Source organism: Anabrus simplex, chromosome 4 (genome assembly GCF_040414725.1).
Source record: "Anabrus simplex isolate iqAnaSimp1 chromosome 4, ASM4041472v1, whole genome shotgun sequence".
In the NCBI taxonomy this organism is placed as follows: domain Eukaryota; kingdom Metazoa; phylum Arthropoda; class Insecta; order Orthoptera; family Tettigoniidae; genus Anabrus; species Anabrus simplex.
This window is the reverse complement of record NC_090268.1, coordinates 62,551,128-62,572,647: the sequence shown is the minus strand read 5'-3', so window position 1 is coordinate 62,572,647 and position 21,520 is coordinate 62,551,128. Positions and strand designations below refer to the sequence as shown.

At 42.2% G+C, this 21,520-nt stretch overlaps 1 protein-coding gene and 1 non-coding gene across 2 annotated transcripts in view; both read left to right on the top strand.

Moving 5' to 3' along the window:
• Positions 1-8,888: 8,888 nt before the first annotated feature.
• LOC136872162 (cardioacceleratory peptide receptor) overlaps positions 8,889-21,520 on the top strand; it is a 485,817-nt gene continuing 473,185 nt past the window's right edge. Inside the window, exon 1 of the mRNA XM_068227351.1 lies at positions 8,889-9,027. Within this exon, the coding sequence (XP_068083452.1) occupies positions 8,994-9,027 (34 nt within the window). The 5' untranslated portion in view covers positions 8,889-8,993. The remainder of the gene's footprint in view (positions 9,028-21,520) is intronic.
• Positions 9,129-9,247, top strand: LOC136872991 (5S ribosomal RNA). Its single transcript, XR_010860141.2, has one exon. It is a non-coding gene; the product is annotated as a 5S ribosomal RNA (ribosomal RNA).

Here is a 21,520-nt window from a genome sequence, read left to right as displayed (position 1 = left end):
TGAACGATGATAATAATAATAATAATAATAATAATAATAATAATAATAATAATAATAATGATACACAATTTAGCCTCCGTGGCTCAGGCAATAGCGCTCCGGCCTCTCAACGCTGGGTTCCGTGGTTCAATCCCAGTCACTCCATGTCAGATTTGTGCTGGACGAAGCGAAGGCGGGACAAGTTTTTCTACAGGTACTCCAGGTTTCCCTGTCCTGTTTCATTCCAGCAACACTCCCCAATTCCATCTATCATTCATTAAACGTTGCCCCAGTGGAGTGCAATAGGCTTCGGCAGCCGGCACAATTCCTATCCTCCATTCCATTCCTGACCAGGTCGAATGACTGGAAATAGGCTGTGGATTTTCGAGTTACGCAATCTAGTTTTCAAATCCGGAAGAATTAAAATAATACACTTATATGGTACGAACACACACACACACACACACACACACACACACACACACACACACACACACACACACACACACACACACACACACACACACAAGAAATGCATATCCCAATTATAGTAACTAAAACACACTGACCGTTACAATATTAAGAAATAATGTCCTTGCTAGGACCAAACAATTTACTACTGTTTACAACTCAACCATCAATCGTAGGCTTACTTAGCTACACTGACTGCCGAGGGTTATAAACAGACTCGAGACTTCAATATTTAAAGTTTAGATAAGGAGGATGTCTTTACTATCGCATCTTCGCTGATTGCTGGCTTCTCAGAACTGGCTAATTACTTGAAAAGGCTTGTTGATTGTTGTGAGTGGCAGCAAGGGATGTTTATTATAAGAACAGGTTGGGAAACCCACATTTGTTTCAGAAATAACTACCGTACTCCTATTGACAAAAGAAGCTCTGCACTTCGACGGCTTAAGTTTGGAATAACCATCTGTAATAAAAGTAATATAGTGTTGTGTGCTGTAGCTTTATCAATACGTAAAATCACTCTTCATCTACTGAACTAAGAAACAGTCATGGGTCCCCCACCCCAGCAGGGTCTACGAGATCCTTAACACCGCCACTGTGGCAAGCAATTACTGCGAATGAATTATTGTAAATGGCAGTTCTATGGGTAGATAAAGCATGAATGGAATTATTAGTTCATCTAGAGTTAACGCATGATAGGATGAGAGGTATTTGAAATATGAAGTTAGAATGGCTGTGAAGAATGAAGGACTTTATGGAGATGGCATAGGGCATGCGCAATGCGACGGATTCCTAGTCGAGGCCAAGATAGGTGGTTATATAAAGGAATTACATGGTCATAGTACCGTAGGTTATAGACGTATCTCACACATGCATTTTGACCACGTTGCAAAATGCTCAATAACTTGCACCCAATGTCTCTATAAATCGCGTCACAATAGTCACAATGAAGGGAAAGCCAGATTTTCTATCAGCATTTTTTTAAGTTTTTAAAGAAATAAGTAAGTGCTTAAAAATGATACGTGCAGCTCACCTCCATTGGGGGTGTGCCTGGAAAGAGCTGCACCTCCTCATGGCGACGTGGAGACGAGTTTGCGATACTATTGCGAGTCTCCCACGGCGGAGGAAGTTTCCTGTCGGACTGATGCGATGTCACTCGATAAACAAATATTGCCAGCTGAGAGGCACACTCGTAATGGATACTAGTCTAGTATTGTATTATAGGACTTCCTGAATGATGTGAGAACACTCTCCACATGTAATACTTGTCACAGGAGCTGATCTGCTGAACGCAACGCGAACAGTAATTCATCACTGGTGTCTACAATTATTACTGAGAAGAGAACAAGCCGACACGGCCATTTATCAAGTCAGGTCTTGGGAGGAGTTCACCAGCGCTGCGCTACAGTGCGGTCCTTCGATTGGTGTCAGCTGTCTTTACCGCTGTATTGTTCACGAAAAATAATCTTACAAGTTGCTTCAGGATGTTGTATCTTGAGACCACGGAATACAACAGCTTAACCAATTAATTTAATTTATTACCCATAATCTTACAGATTATACTACAGTACTTCGCAAAATGTACACAAACCACACCCTATAAAAGAGAAATCTGCTTACTCTAGTCTTATTCTACTACTTGCCTGGGTGTCATCTCCCTCTACCTCACCCTTCGCGGCTCTCCACCGACTAGGAGAGGTAACTCATTCCTTCTCCCTTCACCTCAGCCTCCTCGGAAAACCAGTATCTGTAGAGCGGAACCTAAGAGTACTTCGGCGATGAGACTCCTTCTGGACATACGGATAACCACTATGAACCTGATGGCATGTCCTCTCTCTTATCATATCGGGATGTAGACACCTACGCACGCGTACCAACTAACGTTCCCCTAGTCGAGAAACCTGGAGTAAGGGGTTCCTCTATCAACACTGTGCTGAGCTGGTGTGTCCCTCATCAATGATACTGTAGTTATTGATGATGGTTATGTACTTAAATGAATAATAGTTAAGGGATGGTGTATTTATGTGTTTAATTAACATTCAAAGAATCGTGGGGACGAAAGTAAAACATGAATAATAATCAGAGAGAATATAGATATTATTAGAAGCACAGAACATCAATATATAGAAGTTTTCGAAACATGAACAATGTTCAAGGAGTTTATAAACATATATGAGTTTATACACATATATTAACACTCGAGGCTGCCACACACTCCCTCCGCAGTGACAGCGTCCATGTATTTTCGAGGGAAGATGACCCTTCGACCTGATCTGGCGATCCGTGGTGCGGGTGTATTGGGTTGATTGCTGCCTGTCTTCTTTTTAAGGTTGACAGTCTTTGGAATGGAACTCGACGGAATGTCCAGTGTGGTTTCTCCAGATGTGTCTTCCTTGTTGTCTGATGATTGGTCTTCCAGAAGAAAGGCAGGTTTCAATCTGTCAATGCTAATAGTTTGTTTCCCTGTTGGCATTTCCACCTCGAAGTGTTTGTCACTGCGAGACAGGACTGGATATGGCCCGTCACATGATGATTGAAGAGGTGTTCTGACCGCATCATGTCAAACGAAAACGAACTTGCTCGTCATCATCCGTGGGTGAATAAAGATCTTTTTGTGGTCGTGATGTTCTGTTGGGACTGGTCTTAGGTTCCTCAACTGTTCCTTCAATTTGAAAACGAAGGTTGGGATGTCAGTTACTAATTTCTGTTCGTTGAGAAATACTCCTGGTAACCTAATTGTTGAGCCGTAAGTCATTTCCACTGGCGAAGTGTTGACTTGCGTAATTATGTAGGAACAAAGTCCTAAAAAGACCAGAGGAAGCTTCGAAACCCAACCATTACACATCTGTGCCTTCAAAGCAGATTTTAATTGACGGTGCCAGCGTTCAATTTTTCCATTTTCTGTTTTAATGTGGACGATGCCCAGTGTGCTTGTAAGGCATTTGAAAAGTTGACATTCAAACTGCCTTCCGCGGCCAGTAGTTATGATATGAGGCACGCCAAAACGAGATATCCATGTTGAGACTATGGCAAGTGAAACTGCTTCTGCTGTGATGTCAGCTAGTGGAACTGCTTCTGGCCATCGGGAGAAACGATCAATAATTGTTAGTAAATAGCGATATTCTTGTGATAGAGGAAGTGGTCCAACTACGTCCACATTAATGTGACTGAATCTTGCTGCCGTTGGAGGATAATGTCCCACTGCACTGCTGGTGTGTCTCCAGACTTTACTTCGTTGGCAAGGAATACATGCTGATGTCCAGGTCTTTACGTCCTTTCTTAGTGATGGCCAAATGAAGTGCTTTTTTTTACTAAATTAATGGGTGCTTGAACACCAGGGTGAGCTAGATTGTGTAGCGAGTTGAAAATTGCTTGTCGTAGTTGTTGAGGTACATATGGGTGAATAATATCTTCAGTCATGTCGCAAACGAGTTCTTTACCATCGGGCAACATTATTGTTCGAAGTGCAAGTGACGCATTCTTAATGTGTATAAGTTCTTCGTCACATTGTTGGCTTTCTGCTATTTCTTCCATGGTAACAGTTGGAGGTATAGTGATTGAAGCAATTCGTGAACAAACATCAGCTGCGATGTTCTCCTTCCCAGTAGTGTAACGTATGTCTGTGGTGAACTGTCCGATTAAACTAATGTGTCGGATCTGATGTGGAGAAGCTTTGTCTGAACGTTGCTTGAACATGAAAGTGAGTGGCTTGTGGTCGGTGTAAATCGGAAAATTACGTCCTTCAAGCATGTACTGAAAGTGCTTCACAGCTGAGTAGGCAGCGAGGAGTTCTCTATCGTAGGTTGAGTAATTCCTCTCTGCATTTGAGCCGCATTACGGAGTCCAAATGGGAGTCGCAAAAATTCAAACAAGCCAAATGGAGTTATCACTGCTGTCTTAGGTACATAGTCCGGATGTACAGGGATGTGATGATAAGCTCTGATCAGATCTATTTTTGAAAATATTCGTTTTCCATGTAGTTGGCTGTTAAAATCTTGAAGGTTAGGAATAGGATATCTGTCAGGCTTGGTGATGTTGAGAGCACGGTAATCTCCGCAAGGTCTCCAGGATCCGTCTTTCTTGGGAACTGAGTGAAGGGGACTTGCCCAGGTGCTCTTTGACGGCTGACAGATTTTCATATCGTTCATTTGTTGAAACTCTGCTTTAGCTGCTTTGAGTTTGTCAGTTAGTAATCGTCGTACCTTTGCTGCTACAGGATGTCCTTCTGTGACAATGGTATGAAAAACAGAGGTATCTGGGATGTCGAAATGGACGTTTTCATGAAGCAAGTTGGGAAATCTCTTTAGAATGTCAGCATGTTTTTGATCTGGTGGCATTATATAAACTGTTTCCATACCCGAGACTTTAATCAATGTGCCAGGTGTCTCTGCTGACGTTAATGGGTCAATGATAGGCCTGTTCTTTAGATCTGCTATAAGGCTGTAATGGTGAATGAAGTCGGCTCCGATAATCGGTGATTGCACATCTGCAATTACGAAATTCCATGTGAAATTGCGCCGTAAGCCCAAACTGAGTACTAGTAGACGCTCTCCGTAAATATTAATACCAGTGCCGTTTGCTGCATAAAGTTTACGATCTGTTTCTTTGGGGCGATCACTATCCGAAGGCGGAATCACAGAAATATCAGCTCCGGTATCGACCAGGAAACGACTTCCGCTACTTCTGTCTGTGAGAAATAGGCGGCGTGAAAAATGACTCCGATCACTTGCCGCCGCCAGTGTGGAGCGTTTTGGTTTGACTGCATGTTGGAATTCTGAGCGGAAGGTGGTGGATATGAGCATGGGCTCTGACATTTCTTTGCCCTGCTGCGATATTTAAAATGATACCAACATAGTGCTCCATTAGCATAAAAAGAATGGGCTGACCGGGACTTGTCTCGTGATCTTCGTGGTGAGGAACGAGATGAACGTGAGCTACTTCTTGAAGAACGAATAATAATAATGTTACTTGTTTTACGTCCCACTAACTACTTTTTCAGGTCTTCGGAAACGCCGAGGTGCCGGAATTTAGTCCCGCAGGAGTTCTTTTACGTGCCAGTAAATCTGCCGACACGGGGCTGTTGTATTTGAGCACCTTCAAATACCACCGGACTGAGCCAGGATCGAACCTGCCAAGTTGGGGTTAGAAGGCCAGCGCCTTAACCGTCTGAGCCACTCAGCCCGGCCTTGAAGAACGTGACAACGTTTTCAGTTCATTGATTGTCAGTGTTAATTCAGCGATCTGCCTTTCTAGTCTTGAGATACGATCGTTACTAACATCATTTATTTTATTGACTGCAATGGTGGATGGTGCCTGCGCGGTTTGAGCACAAACATTTAACCCCGGTTGTGAAATTTCAACAATTTTGTCAGCCACAGTGGCTATGGTGTCCAGATCATCTTTACTCGTAGCTAATATAGAACGTGCGGTAACAGGAAGCCGCTGCATAAATATGGTTTTCAAAAAATCGTCCTTGACTTGCATACCGGCTAAAGTTCGCATCTCACGCAAGAGCTGAGTTGGCTTCTTATCACCTAATCCTAATACTGTTAATAATTTCGTCACTTGTCTATTCTTTGACTCTTCAATTCCTGAATTAGTCTCGCTTTAAGCTCTGTGAACGGAGTGGTAGATAATGGTCGAGATAAAAAGTCGGAAATTAATTTCACAATATCAGCTTCTAATAACGCAATAACATGATTAAATTTCGTAGTTTCGTTAGTGATACCCAACGTAGTAAACTGTGTTTCAACTTGAAGAAACCATACCTTTATATTTTTCTTCCAGATGGGCGGAATCCTCACTGAAATGCGAGCAATACCCGCTTCGTTCCATACTGTTGTTGGCGGTGGATTTGTTTCGTTGCTGGCATCGGTCATTTTCACACTTGACTAACCACAAAATGTGTTCCGCGCCGTATTTTATATCACGTCGGGAGTCACCAATGTAGTTATTGATGTACTTAAATGAATAATAGTTAAGGGATGGTGTATTTATGTGTTTAATTAACACTCAAAGAATCGTGGGGACGAAAGTAAAACATGAATAATAATCAGAGAGAATATAGATAATATTAGAAGCACAGAACATCAATATATAGACGTTTTCGAAACATAAACAATGTTCAAGTAGTTTATAAACATATATGAGTTTATACACATATATTAACACTCGAGGCGGCGACAATACTAATTACTTTTCTTTCAGCTTAACTACACACAACTTTCTCACTACTGGTACATAAAAAATCTGCTTATATGACTATTCATCTTCCATTCCTTCATATAACTCAAAATTCTGTGATCATTCCCTTCCCGGGAAAACAAGGATAACTCTCTCTCGTTCAGGAATTTCATTTTAATTTCTTGCATTTCCTTACACACTTTCAGCAGGTGGAAATCTTCTCTCACTTCGCCACACAACACACATGTCTTCTTGTTTAACCCTTTTGCCCAACCCTTATTCACATAAATCCCCATCAACCACCATACCAGACCCCTACTTCTTTACCTACTTATGTTTAATATCTTTAAATTAATTTTTTGCCTTACTCTACTAAATATCTACAGGGGCGACTTCCTCTTGCAGTCTGCCTTTGCTTCTTGTATATATACATCTCTTACCCTTCTTAGCATCATTTTCCAATACAGTACTTTTATGTTGACTCCATTTCTCCCCGATACTCCCCCCAGCCCCATCCAGTCAAGCATTCTTATCAACCTATCCAACGAGTACGTCCCATCCTTACTTGAAATCTGGCAACAGTTTAATCAGTGAAGAAAGAATACATTTTCATCTATCCCGGGTGATTATAAAGGTTACGCGTAATTTTATTTGAAGTCTAATTGTAAGTTCAGAGGGAAAATAACTAAGGGAGTGTTATTTTATCAACGTCAGTTTGAAACAGACACACATTATGAAAATATTTCACATATGAAACTCCGGCCAGCAAATAAGAGAAATAGTTGTCGACAAATAACGTTAATTAACCTTACAAGAAATATTATGCACATCACCATTAATCACAGCCCATTATGTAAAACATGCAAACAAATACATTTTTCGAACAAAATTTGAAGTCTCTAATATCCACCTGAATTAATGAGTAGGTACGGTGATGTTTGTATGACAAACTTGAACATCTAAAACACTATCACCTTAAAACTTGATGGCACATCGTCATCTTGCAATTTATAAAAAAGAACGTAAACCTTATTTTTCACTCGCGAGAAATAAGGTTAGGTTTAGTTTACACAGCTCCGTTGTAAAACACTGAAAAATATTAATTACATCATTCTTGCACCACCGTTTAAAATTATTTTCATTCCTCAATCACAACTCTTGGTCATGATTTTCCGGGTCTCTCCGGGACTGATTTACTGTCCTTTGTAGTTAGGCACGTTTGCTGATAGGGGACAATGCTAGGATAGGCACAAATACAGTAGAGACAATACGCGACACTCAGCGAGATATCGAGCGACAGCTATTAGAGCTCTCTATAGCGGATTGACCTGAGAACTACTAATTCTGTCATAAGAGCACGTGTATTTGTGTGTGAAGTTTTTGTTGTTAGTTATGCGTTTTCAGTGAGTTGACATAATTAAAGAGTAGCGTGTGTCATTCCTTAATATCTCCTCTCAACATGAGGGGAAAGGTATGTGCTGTGTTTGGCTGCAGTAACTATGAATTAAAGAAGAATGCGCGGTCTTTCTTCCGTTTGCCTCGTGACAAGAAAATGTAAGTAATATTGTGTTTGCATATATATTCTTCCAGTGACAGAGATTTTTATAGTATTTCATAATCTTCTGACATGCTCAACCCATATTTTAACTGGCTTAAAATATAATACGCATATTTTATTGTATAGTGCAGCAGTTAACCTTCAATACCGATGTGTTGTTGTAGGTGTGATCTGTTGGTTTGATTTAATTCAGGAAAATACATATGCATATGAGTGTGACTGGTTGTGATCCAAGTTAACCCATTTGGAATGCCGTAATGCGTTGTCAAGCAATGAAGAAGATATGGGTGATTTAAGAAATGTACATATTTTGTTGAAACAGTATGATGATGCAAATTTGCTTTACCCTAATGTAATGGCATTATGGCAAGTATTGCTTATAGGGAAAGTTTGAATGTTTTTGAGGCTTCTGTTAGTAGGCTTCAAGTTAAAAGGAAAATTTTCCAGCTCTTTAATGTAAATTCAGTGAATCATGTGTGTAAGGAATGTGCCGATTTTGTTGACAAATGTTTTAATATGAGGATACAATGCTTTTAAATGAAAAAAATGAAAAATCTAGCCGTGAACGTTCAGGCAGGAATTCTAAAGCTAAAACAGTAACGCATAAATGAAAGATCAAGCCCTTTCACAGCAAACACTAAGCTATAATTGACTTCAATATACTGCATATATTCTAAACTCGAACCATCTATCTTTGTTTCAGACAGAGCAGTTCACCGTGTTGTGGATCCTGTTCGCTCTCATCGTGCTGGGGAACTCGGCAGTGCTCGTGGCTCTGTTGGTCAACAAGAGGCGCAAGTCGCGAATGAACTTCTTCATCATGCAGCTCGCTCTAGCAGGTATGTTAACAGCCGAATTAAAAAATTCCCCATCGAATATACTGCCTCTTATTTGTGCTTAGTTTGTCCTTCTCATTTTTACTTTCCGATCTTCCTTTATCGCCAACGGCCACACCATGTTGAATACACCGGTTCTCGTCCGATCACCGCAGTTAAGCAACATTGGGCGTGGTCAGTACATGGATGGGTGACCGCTTGGGAACACCACGTGCCGTTGGCTCGATTCCCTTTTGCCGGCCCCCGTGGTGTAGGGGTAGCGGCCTGCCTCTTACCCGGACGCCCCGGGTTCGATTCCCGGCCAGGTCAGGGATTTTTACCTGGACCTGAGGGCTGGTTCGAGGTCCACTCAGCCTACGTGATTAGAATTGAGGAGCTATCTGACGGTGAGATAGCGGCCCCGGTCTAGAAAGCCAAGAATAACGGCCGAAAGGATTCATCGTGCTGACCACACGACACCTCGTAATCTGCAGGCCTTCGGGCTGAGCAGCGGTAGCTTGGTACGCCAAGGCCCTTCATGGGCTGTAGTGCCATGTGGTTTGGGTTGGTTTGATCTTCCTTTATCAGCTCTTGCAGTTATTCACACCCAATTATATTTTGTAAATCCAGACGTCTCTTTCTGACATTTATGGACCTTCTCTTCCGTCAGCTGGTATACTCAAATTTCGTCTTCTATTTTCTTATATGATTAGAGTTAAGAAGAAACGAAAATTTCATTGCTTTCCACCGTAAGGCAACAATCACAATCATCACCATCTATGGAATACTATGCTGTATGTTTAGAGTTTATTCAATTAAGAAAGATAATATTTCGACGTAATGACGCTATATACCACACAGAATTGCCTATAAGGTAGGGGGTCATATTTCGTCCCTTTAACAGATTTGGACTTGTAGAAATTCAGGAATATTATGGACAAGGCTAGAAATTGATATATCTGTATCAGGGTTCAAGGAGAGGAAATCAGAACCCTGAGATTTGCCGATGATATTGTTATTTTATCTGACTCTGCAAAAGATCTGGAGAAATTGCTGAATGGTATGGACAGAGTCTTGGGCAAGGAATACAAGATGAAAATAAGTTCAAAACAAGCGTAACGGTGAGCGATCGAACAAAGTCAGTTGATTCAGGATGATGCAGAAAATATTAGATTAGGAGATGTCTTAAAGGAAGTAGAGGACTATTGTTACTTGGGTAGTAACATAACTATGGATGGTAGAAATAAGGACGACATAAAATGCAGACTAGCACAAGCAAATAAGGCTTTTCTTAAGAAAAGACATTTGTTCACCTCTAACATTGATATAGGAATTAGAAAGATGTGTTTGAAGACTTTCGTCTGGCGCGTGGCATTGTGTGGAAGTGAAACATGAACGATAACTAGCTCAGAAAGAAAGAGAATAGAAACTTTTGAAATGTGGTGTTGCAGAAGAATGCTGAAGGTGAGATGGATAGATCGAATCACAAATGAAGAGATTCTGAATCGAATTAGCGAGAAGAAATCGATTTGGCTAAATTTGACCAGGAGAAGAGATAGAATGATAGGACACATCTTAAAGCACCCAGGCCTTGTACGGTTGGTTTTTTAGGGAAGTGTAAGTGGTAAGAACGGTAGAGGTATACCAGGGTATGAATATGACAAATAGATTAGGGCAGATATAGGATGTAGTAGTTATGTAGAATTGAAAGGTTTAGCAGAGGATAGGGTGGTATGGAGTGCTTTATCAAACCAGTCCATGAACTGATGACTCAAACAGAAACATTACCGAATATATTCCCCACTTACGGGTAAGTTACGATGAAAATTTTATAACGTAAGGTACTCAATATTTGACATAAACACTGCAAAAACTAAACTACCAAAAACATGTTCGTAATTTCGTCCCCCGCCAAATGTATGTAAAGTACAATTAATTTTAAAATATTTTTCCCTTGAAACCTTACCAAACACTTTCCCTATTATTAGTTGAAGGCAATTTATGAAAAATGTTTTCTTGGTATTCTTTTTAACACAGTCCTTCAGCGTTGCTCGTAGGATGTTGAAAGCTTTTACTTGCTCATTTTTAACCCATTATCTTGCCCCTCGCTGCCTTAATAGTCTTTTACATAGTCTCCTTATCCAACTCACTCTGAGAATAATAATAATAATAAACTTCATAAATAACAAATAAAATGAAGGGGGACAAAATTACGAACATTCTCTGATTTATTATAATGGCCGCTAGAGTAACACACGCCAACTACCTCAACCACCTCACTGTAGCCAGGAACTACACCACACGACTGAAATGCATTCCAGCTTTTCATACACATATCAGTGCTCACTCTAGGAATAACTGTTTCTTAATCTGAATGATGCACTAACTCAGCTCAGCGTGTAAAATGAATCCTCCTTGTACACGGAAACTAAACGTGGTGCACACAACCATCTCTCACAACAAGACAACAGGATGAGGCTACGTGTTTGTGCGCGGCTAAACATTAGGTACCAACCGTGAAAGCTGGAAATCTCTAGGGGGACGAAATTAGGTGCAGGTACGGAATTCGGCCCCCCTACCTTATACAGGATGGTCGGAAACAACGTGAACCGGGGAGTGCGTTAGAGGGTTGGTCATACTGACAAATAATTTGAAAATATTAATTCGATATCTCGCGCCGTTGTTAATTTTTGGGTACTGAAATTAGTCAATCAGATCGCTTCACAGGTGAATTCAAATGGGCTTTGCGAGGCGATGTAGATAAATCTGCACATTACTTAAAATCGCGTTGAGAGCGATGCCAAGAAATCAGCATCAAACACGAACACACCGTGGATTTCAGCCAGTATTATCGTAGCGTACTTGCTATGGCGCGATCACGTCAGCTCGGAGGTCGGTGTTTCAGTCCCTCCCTGGGCGATGTTTATTCCCGCTCAAGCCAGTCTTAAGCCACGTACAGATTTAGCAACACCGCCTCGCAAAACCCAATTGATTTCGCCCACGACGCGATCTGATTGGCTAACTTCAGCAGCTGTTAAAATGACAACGGTGCGGGATATCGAATTACGTTTTTCTAATTATATTTCAATACGACAAAGCGCTCGTATACAAGTTTCACGTTATTTCCGACCACCCTGTATGTACAACCTGTGACAATAAAGTTCGTTAAATAGTTCTGTACTATCAACATAGATGCACGACAGTGACCTTATTGTCTTTCGAAATTGTCCCCTCCCATAACTATGCACTGCTGAAATAGGCGATGCATGTCCTGGAAACTTTGCAAGAGCGCTTCCTTTGGGATGGTGTTTAAAAGCCTCGTCCCGTTTCGTTGCGTGTCAAGAAATGTCGTCAAATCTCTTTCCTTTCAAAGCAAGTTTAATGCGTGACTTTTCGGCTCTGACCTTTTTCCGACGAGGGGATCCCGAAGAACGCCATTTCATGCTTTGCCGTTTCGTTTCAGAGTCGTACCTGAGATACCAAGTTTTATCCTCAGTGACAATACGGTTCAAGAAATTTGGTGTCGCATCCGCCGTTTCGACAAAATCCTGTGAAGCCTCTAAACGTCAGTCAAGTGATGTGGCACAAGACGTGAACACCTTTTCCTCTTCCCTAAATTCTGGGTAACGATTTGTCGCACGGATTAACGGTTAATTTGCAGTTCATCCGCTATCATGTGCACACTTTATCGCTGATCGTTCGTGCTTAATGTCCTCACCTTGTCAATGCTTTCGTCACTGACGGCGGTCGCCGGTCTTCCGCTACGAGGGTTGTCAGAAACACTTTCCCGGCCTCCTCAAAAACAGGCGAACCACTCGTACACACACTTCATAAACACGTACCAGTATCGCATGCGTTTCTTTCGGTGCCTTGCCAAGCTTAAAACAAAACTGTACATTGATCTTTTGGTGGTTCATGTTCCTGTTCGCAGTCCAGAACCAACGCACTAAACACGCACTGTCAGAAGGTTCTTACACGCCACACACACGATGCTCAACTGAACATCGTTGGGAGCAGGTGGTCAAAACTTGCTGCTACGCAGGTAAAACTGTACATTGATCTTTTGGTGGTTCATGTTCCTGTTCGCAGTTTAGAACCAACGCACTAAACACGCACTGTGTCAGAAGGTTCTTACATGGCACACACACGATGCTCAACTGAACATCGTTGGGAGCAGGTGGTCAAAACTTGCTGCTACGCAGGTGCAGCGTTGCGTGTCGCCAGTGTTGCGGATCGACCGTTCTGACTTCATTCACCGAACTTTATTGGCACAGGTTGTATTTCTACATCTAACACATCTACCCATCGCCACAACACATCCCTGAACATAAGGTGAGCGTCAGGAAGGCCATCCATCAATTTCAGTAAAGCTGAAGAAGAAAAACATAAATTGGTTTTACGTCCCATTTAGTCCCGAACGCAAGCTCAGAGCAATGTGTCGCAAACCGCGTGGCCAACTCGCTCGGCGTCTTAGAATCGTCATAACCGTTGCTATTGCTAAGGACTTTTATTTCTGTACAACATCCCCCTGCCACTTTGCGTTGGGTGAGACAGGTAATAGTTACAATTGCACTGAATTCCTTCTAAATTTAATTATACAGGGCGAGTTGGCCGTTCGGTTTGGGGCGCGCGGCTGTGAGCTTGCATCCGGGAGATAGTGGGTTCGAACCCAACTGTCGGCGGCCCTGAAAGTGTTTTTCCGTGGTTTCCCATTTTCACACCAGCCAAATAGGGGGTCTGTACCTTAATTAATGCCACGGCCGCTTCCTTCCCACTCCTAGGCTTTTCCTACTCCTGCGTCGCCATAAGACTTATCTGTGTCAGTGCGACGTACAGCCAATTGTAAAAAAATGTAATTACATCTCCATTCATGTCTACAACGTGTAATAATAGTATTACATTAAAGGGATGTAAGAGTGAAAAATCGTGCGCCAGTAACTCAGTTTAATTATTTTAATTATATATAATTGTTAAAGCTCACAGCCCACAACATCGTGAAATTAAAGACCGTTAGTATTTAACGAAATGTTGTTCTGTAAAGGGACGTACAAAGCATTTTTCATTAGACTTGCTTTTTATGAGCATTTCATATATAAATGCTTGGATTTGCTCAAGCCAGGCTCCAAATCTTTCTTATTTTTTATTTTGCTTTTGCGTCGCACCGACACAGATAGGTCTTATGGTGACGGATGGAATGGGATAAGGCTAGCAGTGGGGAGGAGGCGGCCATGGCCTTAATTAATGTACAGGCCCAGAATTCCCTGGTGTGAAATTGCGGAAACCACAGAGTACCATCTTCAGGGCTGTGGGTTTGAACCCACTATCTCCCGAATGCAAGCTCGCAGCTGCGCGACCCTAATAGCATTGCCAATTTGTTCGGTAATTTCAAATCATACGAAAGCTGGTAAATACGAACTGAAAAGGTAACTCGCGAGGACACAATTTAAAGTAATAGCACAGTCTAATATATACCGTCGCGAAGCTCTAATAAGAGGAAGGTTCATCCACTTGATAGCTGGAGCGACACTAGCACCTCTAGCGGCGAGGTAGAGGCAACTTGCTAGCAGACAACAGGGAACGAATTACTACTAGGCCTAGTCTAAAATGGTCATTACTTCTGAACCATTCATGCAAATAATGTCCTGACAAGGTTATTATAATCCTTATGAAATAGTGGAGGAGGTCAAACAATTCATTTCGATGAGGAGTTCGAGGATAATATCGAAATATTTATTTAATCTATAGGAATTATGTTTCTTTACCGCGGACTATAATATAAAATCGCTTCTAGAGGGAAAACGGTTCGAAATAGGTATATACCATCGCGGACGTTTTTGTAGAGGTTTCTATGCTCTACAATTCTTACGCTTACACTTGGGGTCTATCGTTGAAGGTTCAGGCAGCGTAAGCCAAGAAAGAAAGCGACCGACCGACATCGAACCTGCCAAGTTGGGCTAAGAAGGCCAGCGCAGCGCTCTACCATGGTCGTCACTTGCTTTCTTGGCTTACGCTGCCTGAACTGTCAACGATAGACCCCAAGTGTAAGCGTAAGAATTGTAGAGCACAGAAACCTGTACAAAAAAAGTCCGCGATAGTATATACCTATTTCGAACCGGTTGCCCTCTAGAAGCGATTTTATATTATAGTCCGCGGTAAAGAAAAATAATTCCTATAGATTAAATAAATATTTCGATATTATCCTCGAACTCCTCATCGAAATAAATTGTTTGACCTCCTCCACTATTTCATAAGGATTACAATAACCTTGTCAGGACATTATTTGCATGAATGATTCAGAAGTTATGACCATTTTAGACTGTAGTGGTAATTCGTTCCCTGTTGTCTGCTAGCAAGTTGCCTCTACCTCGCCGCTTGGAGAGCTGTAGTCGCATCGGATGAAAAATATCATCAGAGCCTCGCGACTGTATATATTAGACTGTGGTAATAGGTACTCAACAAGGAAATGAGACCTGGAAGCTGTCGACTAATAATTGTTTGTCCAGTTGAAACTAGAGAGAGAAAGAGCATTAGAGCGTACGGTAGGCTCCTTATCTTTAACGGATGTTAAATCGTCCAAGCTACAAAGCCATGGTCCACTGGAACTGTTTCTACTTTGACAAAGGAAACTTGACCACCACCAATGCATGGAGAATGTCAGGATAATTTACTAAAAGGAAGTTCAGAAGAGCTAAGTTCCTGAAGGCTATTTAAACCACTATTTGTATCTAGTGATGAGAAAAGAGCCCAGTGCATTGACGTCAATAGACCCAGTTCTAGTCCTTTCCAGTCCCATAGTCACCCTAACTCCTGCTTATGTAGTGAAAGAAAATATCTCATCCATTATCCGTTCTGACTTCTGTGTGACAATCTGTTGCGTCATTTTGCACACCACTGGTCTATTATGTAGCGAGGCAAGCCAAGATCTACGCAGCATTTCAGTTTAAACTTACACAGTAAATATCATGAAGCGTAACTGAATCTTGTCATTCCATAAAACACGAGTTTTCAAACGTTGCCAAGTAGCATAGATATTTAAATATTAATATGCGAATATTTATCCAGTCGAGTTTATAGGTGTATATTTTTAAGGTTCTCATATTAGCTAGTACAGTTGAACTTAGGATTATTAGATTATTGATTTAGCTTGTGTTATATCATCTATAAGGTAGGAGCCCAAATTCCGTCCCCGCACCTAATTTAGTTCCCCTAAGGATTTCCAGTTTGCAGGGTTGATAGACCTAAGTAATGTTTAGTCGCGCGCATACGTGTAGCCTCATCCCGTTGTCTTGTGAGAGTTTATTGAGTGCACTACGTTTTGTTTCCGTGTACAAGGAGGATTCATTTTACACACTGAGCTGAGTTAGAGCAGCATTCAAATTAAGAGCCTGTTATTCCTAGACTGAGCACTGATATGTGTATGAAATATTGGACTGCATTTCAGTCGTGTGGTGGTGTTCGTAGCGTGTAATCCCTACAGAGAGGTGAGTTACTGTAGCGGCCATTATAATCAGTGAGGATGTGTTCGTAATTTCGTCCCCCTTCATATTATTTGTTATTTATGAAGTTTATTATTATTTCGTTTGCAATGGACGTTTCTCTGCGCAGACGATGTCATGTTGGCCTCTGAGACCCTGGTTGATCTGCAATGCCAAACCCAAGAATGGAGCGATCGGCTGGCGCAATACGGCCTGCACTTAATAAAAAATAAAACTGAATATATGACATCAGATCCACAAGCAATCGGAACCATTCAGGTAGACGGTGAGGACCTGCAGCGAGTGACAAGATTCAAATATCTTGTCTGCACGATCACTGATGATGGCCGATTTGTCGAAGAAGTCAGTGCAAGGATATCCAAAGCCTGGACGAAATGGAGAACAACAACTGGCGTCACTTCCGACCAGAGGATGAAAGATAATCTCGAATCAAAAATATATCGCACTGCCATCGGTCCAGTTGCACTGTATGGTTGCGAATGTTGGCGGACTACGACTGAGACAGAGTGTCGACTGGATGCTGAGATGGACAGCTGGCGTCACTAAACTGGATCGCATCCCCAATGAATCCATCAGGAAGAGAATTGGTGTTGAATCCATTGCGCGAGAATCGTCTACGATGGTTTGGACATGTACTACGGGCAGACGCCGGCACTATCGCGAAGACGGATTCTGTGTCCTTCCTCACATATCTGATTATCTTATCAAATAATTCTGCATCAGCGTCAGTGCCAGCCTTGCCAGGTCTGTATACCCCACAACATCAAGTTGCCTATTATCTTTAGAGATAATTCTTATTTGTAGAATTCCATGTTTCTCAACAATAAATTTTTCAACATACCAATTCTTCTTATACCAGTAGATGAACCTGTCACTAAGATAAATACTCTAGTTCCGTGAGAACATTTCCACGTACATAATATTTCGTCTCAGCTATGATTCAATTCCTATTACAATATCTGGTAAACATATATCTATCAAATTATTTAATTCTATTCATTACTTTACAATACTTCTAGAGTTCACCTTTCTTTCTTAATCCGTTTACCCTTCGGGGTTGGTTTTTATCTCAGACTCAGCGAGGGATCCCACATCTACCGCCTCATGGGCAGTGTCCTGGAGCGTGAGACTTTGGGGCGGGGTGTACCACTGGAGGGGAGGACCAATACCTCGCCCAGGTGGCCTCACCTGCTATGCTCAACAGGGGCCTTGTGGGGGATGAGAAGATTGGGAAGGATAGACCAGTAAGACGGAAGGAAGCGGCCATGGCCTTAAGTTAGGTAACATCCCGGCATTTGCCTGGAGGAGAAGTGGGAAACCACGGAAAAAACACTTCGAGGAGAGCTGAGGAGGGAATTGAACCCCCTCTACGCCAAACCATTAAATGTCAAATTCTCCGTTAATATTAGCTCTATCGAAGAATATTTTTAAAGTTATGAAAAATATAATTTCCGATATTTTATGTTTTATGTATTGTTACGTTAAGAACAACAGATGGATCCCCCCGAATATTTTGAATTTGAAGTCTATGAACCGGCGTAATAACTACCAGAACATTAACAAAACGTCCAGTTTTTTGGCCTGAAGTTTGTATGTAGCTTACAATTCCTTAAAACCCATTCTTTTCACTTCAAAACAGCAGTATTAATCAGTGTCTGCCTCCGTGGTGTAGTGGTTAGTATGATTAGCTGCCACGCATGGAGGCCCGGGTTTAATTCCCGGTTCTGCCACGAAATTTTAAAAGTGGTACGAGGACTCAGCCCCGGGAGGTCAAATGAGTAGAGAGGGGTTCGATTCCCACCTCAGCTATCCTCGAAGTGGTTTTCCGTAGCTTCCCACTTCTCCTCCAAGCAAATGCCAGGATGGTACCTAACTTAAGACCATGGCCGCTTCCTTCCCTCTTTCTTGCCTATCCCTTCCGATCTTCCCATCCCCCAAAAAGGCTCCTGTTCATCATAGCAGGTACATCAGCTTGGGCGAGGTACTGGTTCTCATCCCCGGTTGTATTCCCGACCCAAAATCTCACGCTCCAGGACACTGCCCTTGCGGCAATAGAGGTCGGATCCCTCGCTGAGTCCGAGGAAAAAAAAACAATCCTGGAAGGTAAACGGATTAAGAAAGAGAGAAAGAAAGAAAAAAGAAAAAAGAAAGAAAGAAAGAAAGAAAGAAAGAAAGAAAGAAAGAAAGAAAGGAAGAAAGTTTGAACTTCCTAGTCGGGAAGTCAGTAAAAATTCTTGAACACTTCCACAGCTGAACAGAAAGCGTGATGGATTTTATATAGATAGATAGGTAGATAACCAATTCACTGTGCGGAAGAACCAGAGCTGCTACTAATTGCCTCTTTAGCCTTTCAAAGAACAAGTTCCTAAACTTTTGAAGCCCGCGAACAGATAGGAATACCTCTAGACAGATAGAAACCACATTCGGTGACCAAGTAAGTGATTTTTTTGGATATGAGAGAAGAAATATCGTTGTTATGTCTGTTGTCAGAGCGTTCTGGTTCGAGGAAATGGATCAAGTTTACCCTCTTAATTGTGTTTGTTCGCACGTCACGAATGCTTGAAAGTTCTCAAGATCACTTCACTTGACCCTCACACGATTTGTGTATATTATATGCTACTTCGGCTAAAAGCCATTAGGCAGAACAAAATTAACGATCTATTCGTCTGTCAAGTCAGGTCTTTATTTTTATTCTCGCCGGGCGAGTTGGCCGAGAGGTTTTCAGCGCGCAGCTGTTAGCTCGCATCCGAGAGATAGTGGTTCGAACGCCACTGTCGCCAGTCCTGAGGATGGTTTTCGGTGGTTTCCCATTTTCATACCATGCGAATGCTGGGGCTGTACCTTAATTAAGTCCACGTCCGCTTGCTTCCCATTCCTAGGCCTTTCCTGTCCCATCGTCGCCGCAAGACCTATCTGTGTCGGTGCGACGTAAAGCCAATAGCAAAAAAAAATATTATTTTTATTCTTGGTAAACAAACAATAAAGTGAATAAAGTAAAGTGTAAGTAAATATGAACAAATTAATTTACACAGTACCGTTTCGAAACGTGGGAAGAGGTTTTGGAAAACCTCTCGTATTGAGTACTGTTTTCGATTTTGTTCCAGACGTTTGACAGGTGGGGAAGGTACATCACTCAGCATAGGTAGCCAATGCATGTTAGCAGGGCGAATGCATGCTGACATGATGCGCATTGCCTGGTTCAGCTTCATGTCTATCACTCCGGCATGAGCACTGTTAAAACAAGTTAAACAGCAATATTCATTCAAGAAGTGACAAAAGTTTACTGATATGAAAGCGATGTCTCTGGCTATCGATATTGTGGTTTGCAGAGCGTGGCGAAAGGAAGTCGGACTGTGTACAGGTTCCCTACATCAAAAGAAAAGCCCGCCCTGCGGTGTATGGGTAACGTGAATGCCTCTTACCCTGGCCAGGTCAAGGATATTTACCCAGATCTGAGGGCTGGTTCAAGGTCCACTCACACTACGTGATTACATTTTTTTCTTTTTTTTTGGTAGTGGCTTTACGTCGTACCGACACAGATAGGTCTTATGGCGAAGATGGGATAGGAAAAGTCTAGGAGTTGGAAGGAAGCAGCCGTGGCCTTAATTAACGTATAGCCCCAGCATTTGCCTGGTGTGAAAATGGGAAACCACGGAAAACCATATTCAGGGCTGCCGACAGTGGGATTCGGACCCGCTATCTCCCGGATGCAAGCTCACAGCCGCGTGCCCCCAACCGCACGGCCAACTCGCCCGGTATGTGATTACAATTGAGGAGCTATCTGACGGTGAGATGGCGGCACCGGTCTAGGAAGCCAAGAATAATGGCCGAGAGGATTCGTCGTGCTGACGACATGACACCTGCAGCTCTTTCCTCTGAGCAGCGGTCGCTTCGTAGGCCGCGATGTTGCACCATGGGGATTGTTTTTCTAGTTTCCTAAATTATTGTTTTCTCAAAAGGAAAGGGAGAATAAGAAGAATGGCAGTAGATATAACTAAGGATTTTTTTTTTTTTTGCTAGTGGCTTTACGTCGCACCGACACAGATAGCTCTTATGGCAACGATGGGATAGGAAAGGCCTAGGAAGTGGAAGGAAGGGGCCGTGACCTTAATTAAGGTACAGCCTCAGTATTTGCCTGGTGTGAAAATGAGAAACCACGGAAAACCATCTTCAGGGCTGCCGACAGCGGGGCTCGAACCCACTATCTCCCGATTACTGGATACTGGCCGCACTTAAGCGACTGCAGCTATCGATCTCAGTACTAAGGAAATTATAAGTAGGTCTCGGAAGGTGAGGAAAAGTCGTGTTTTTTCTCGAGTGTCTGAAGACGAGGCCCAACATAATATTTGTTCATTCTGGGTCATTATAGGCCAGTAAATGATGGGTTTTGTTTGTCCATTTTTGCTTTTCTCGCCGGTTTTTTTGCTTATAGGTCCTTTTCTAATCTTTTTAAGGTATTTCGGACTTTTCTTCAACTTCAACTTCTTTCGACTATATTTTTACTGACCATTCTCAATACGAATCATCATAAGTTCATCCACCACCACTTAAACTTATTTTTGTAGTATGAGAGGAAACAAACTGAAAATAAAATGGAATTAAAAGTGAAACGAATACTTGAAGAAAACAGGGGTATCCAATGATGTGCAAGATAAGTGAAATATTGAAAGGAGAACATTCTGATGCGAGTGCTTTTGAAGAGGATGTTCTCACTTGCTTCAAGTATGGACTCTTTTTTTTTTTTTTTTTTTTTTTTGCTAGGGGCTTTACGTCGCACCGACACAGATAGGTCTTATGGCGACGATGGGATGGGAAAGGCCTAGGAGTTGGAAGGAAGCGGCCGTGGCCTTAATTAAGGTACAGCCCCAGCATTTGCCTGGTGTGAAAATGGGAAATCACGGAAAACCATCTTTAGGGCTGCCGATAGTGGGATTCGAACCTACTATCTCCCGGATGCAAGCACACAGCCGCGCGCCTCTACGCGCATGGCCAACTCGCCCGGTAGTATGGACTCTTAACAT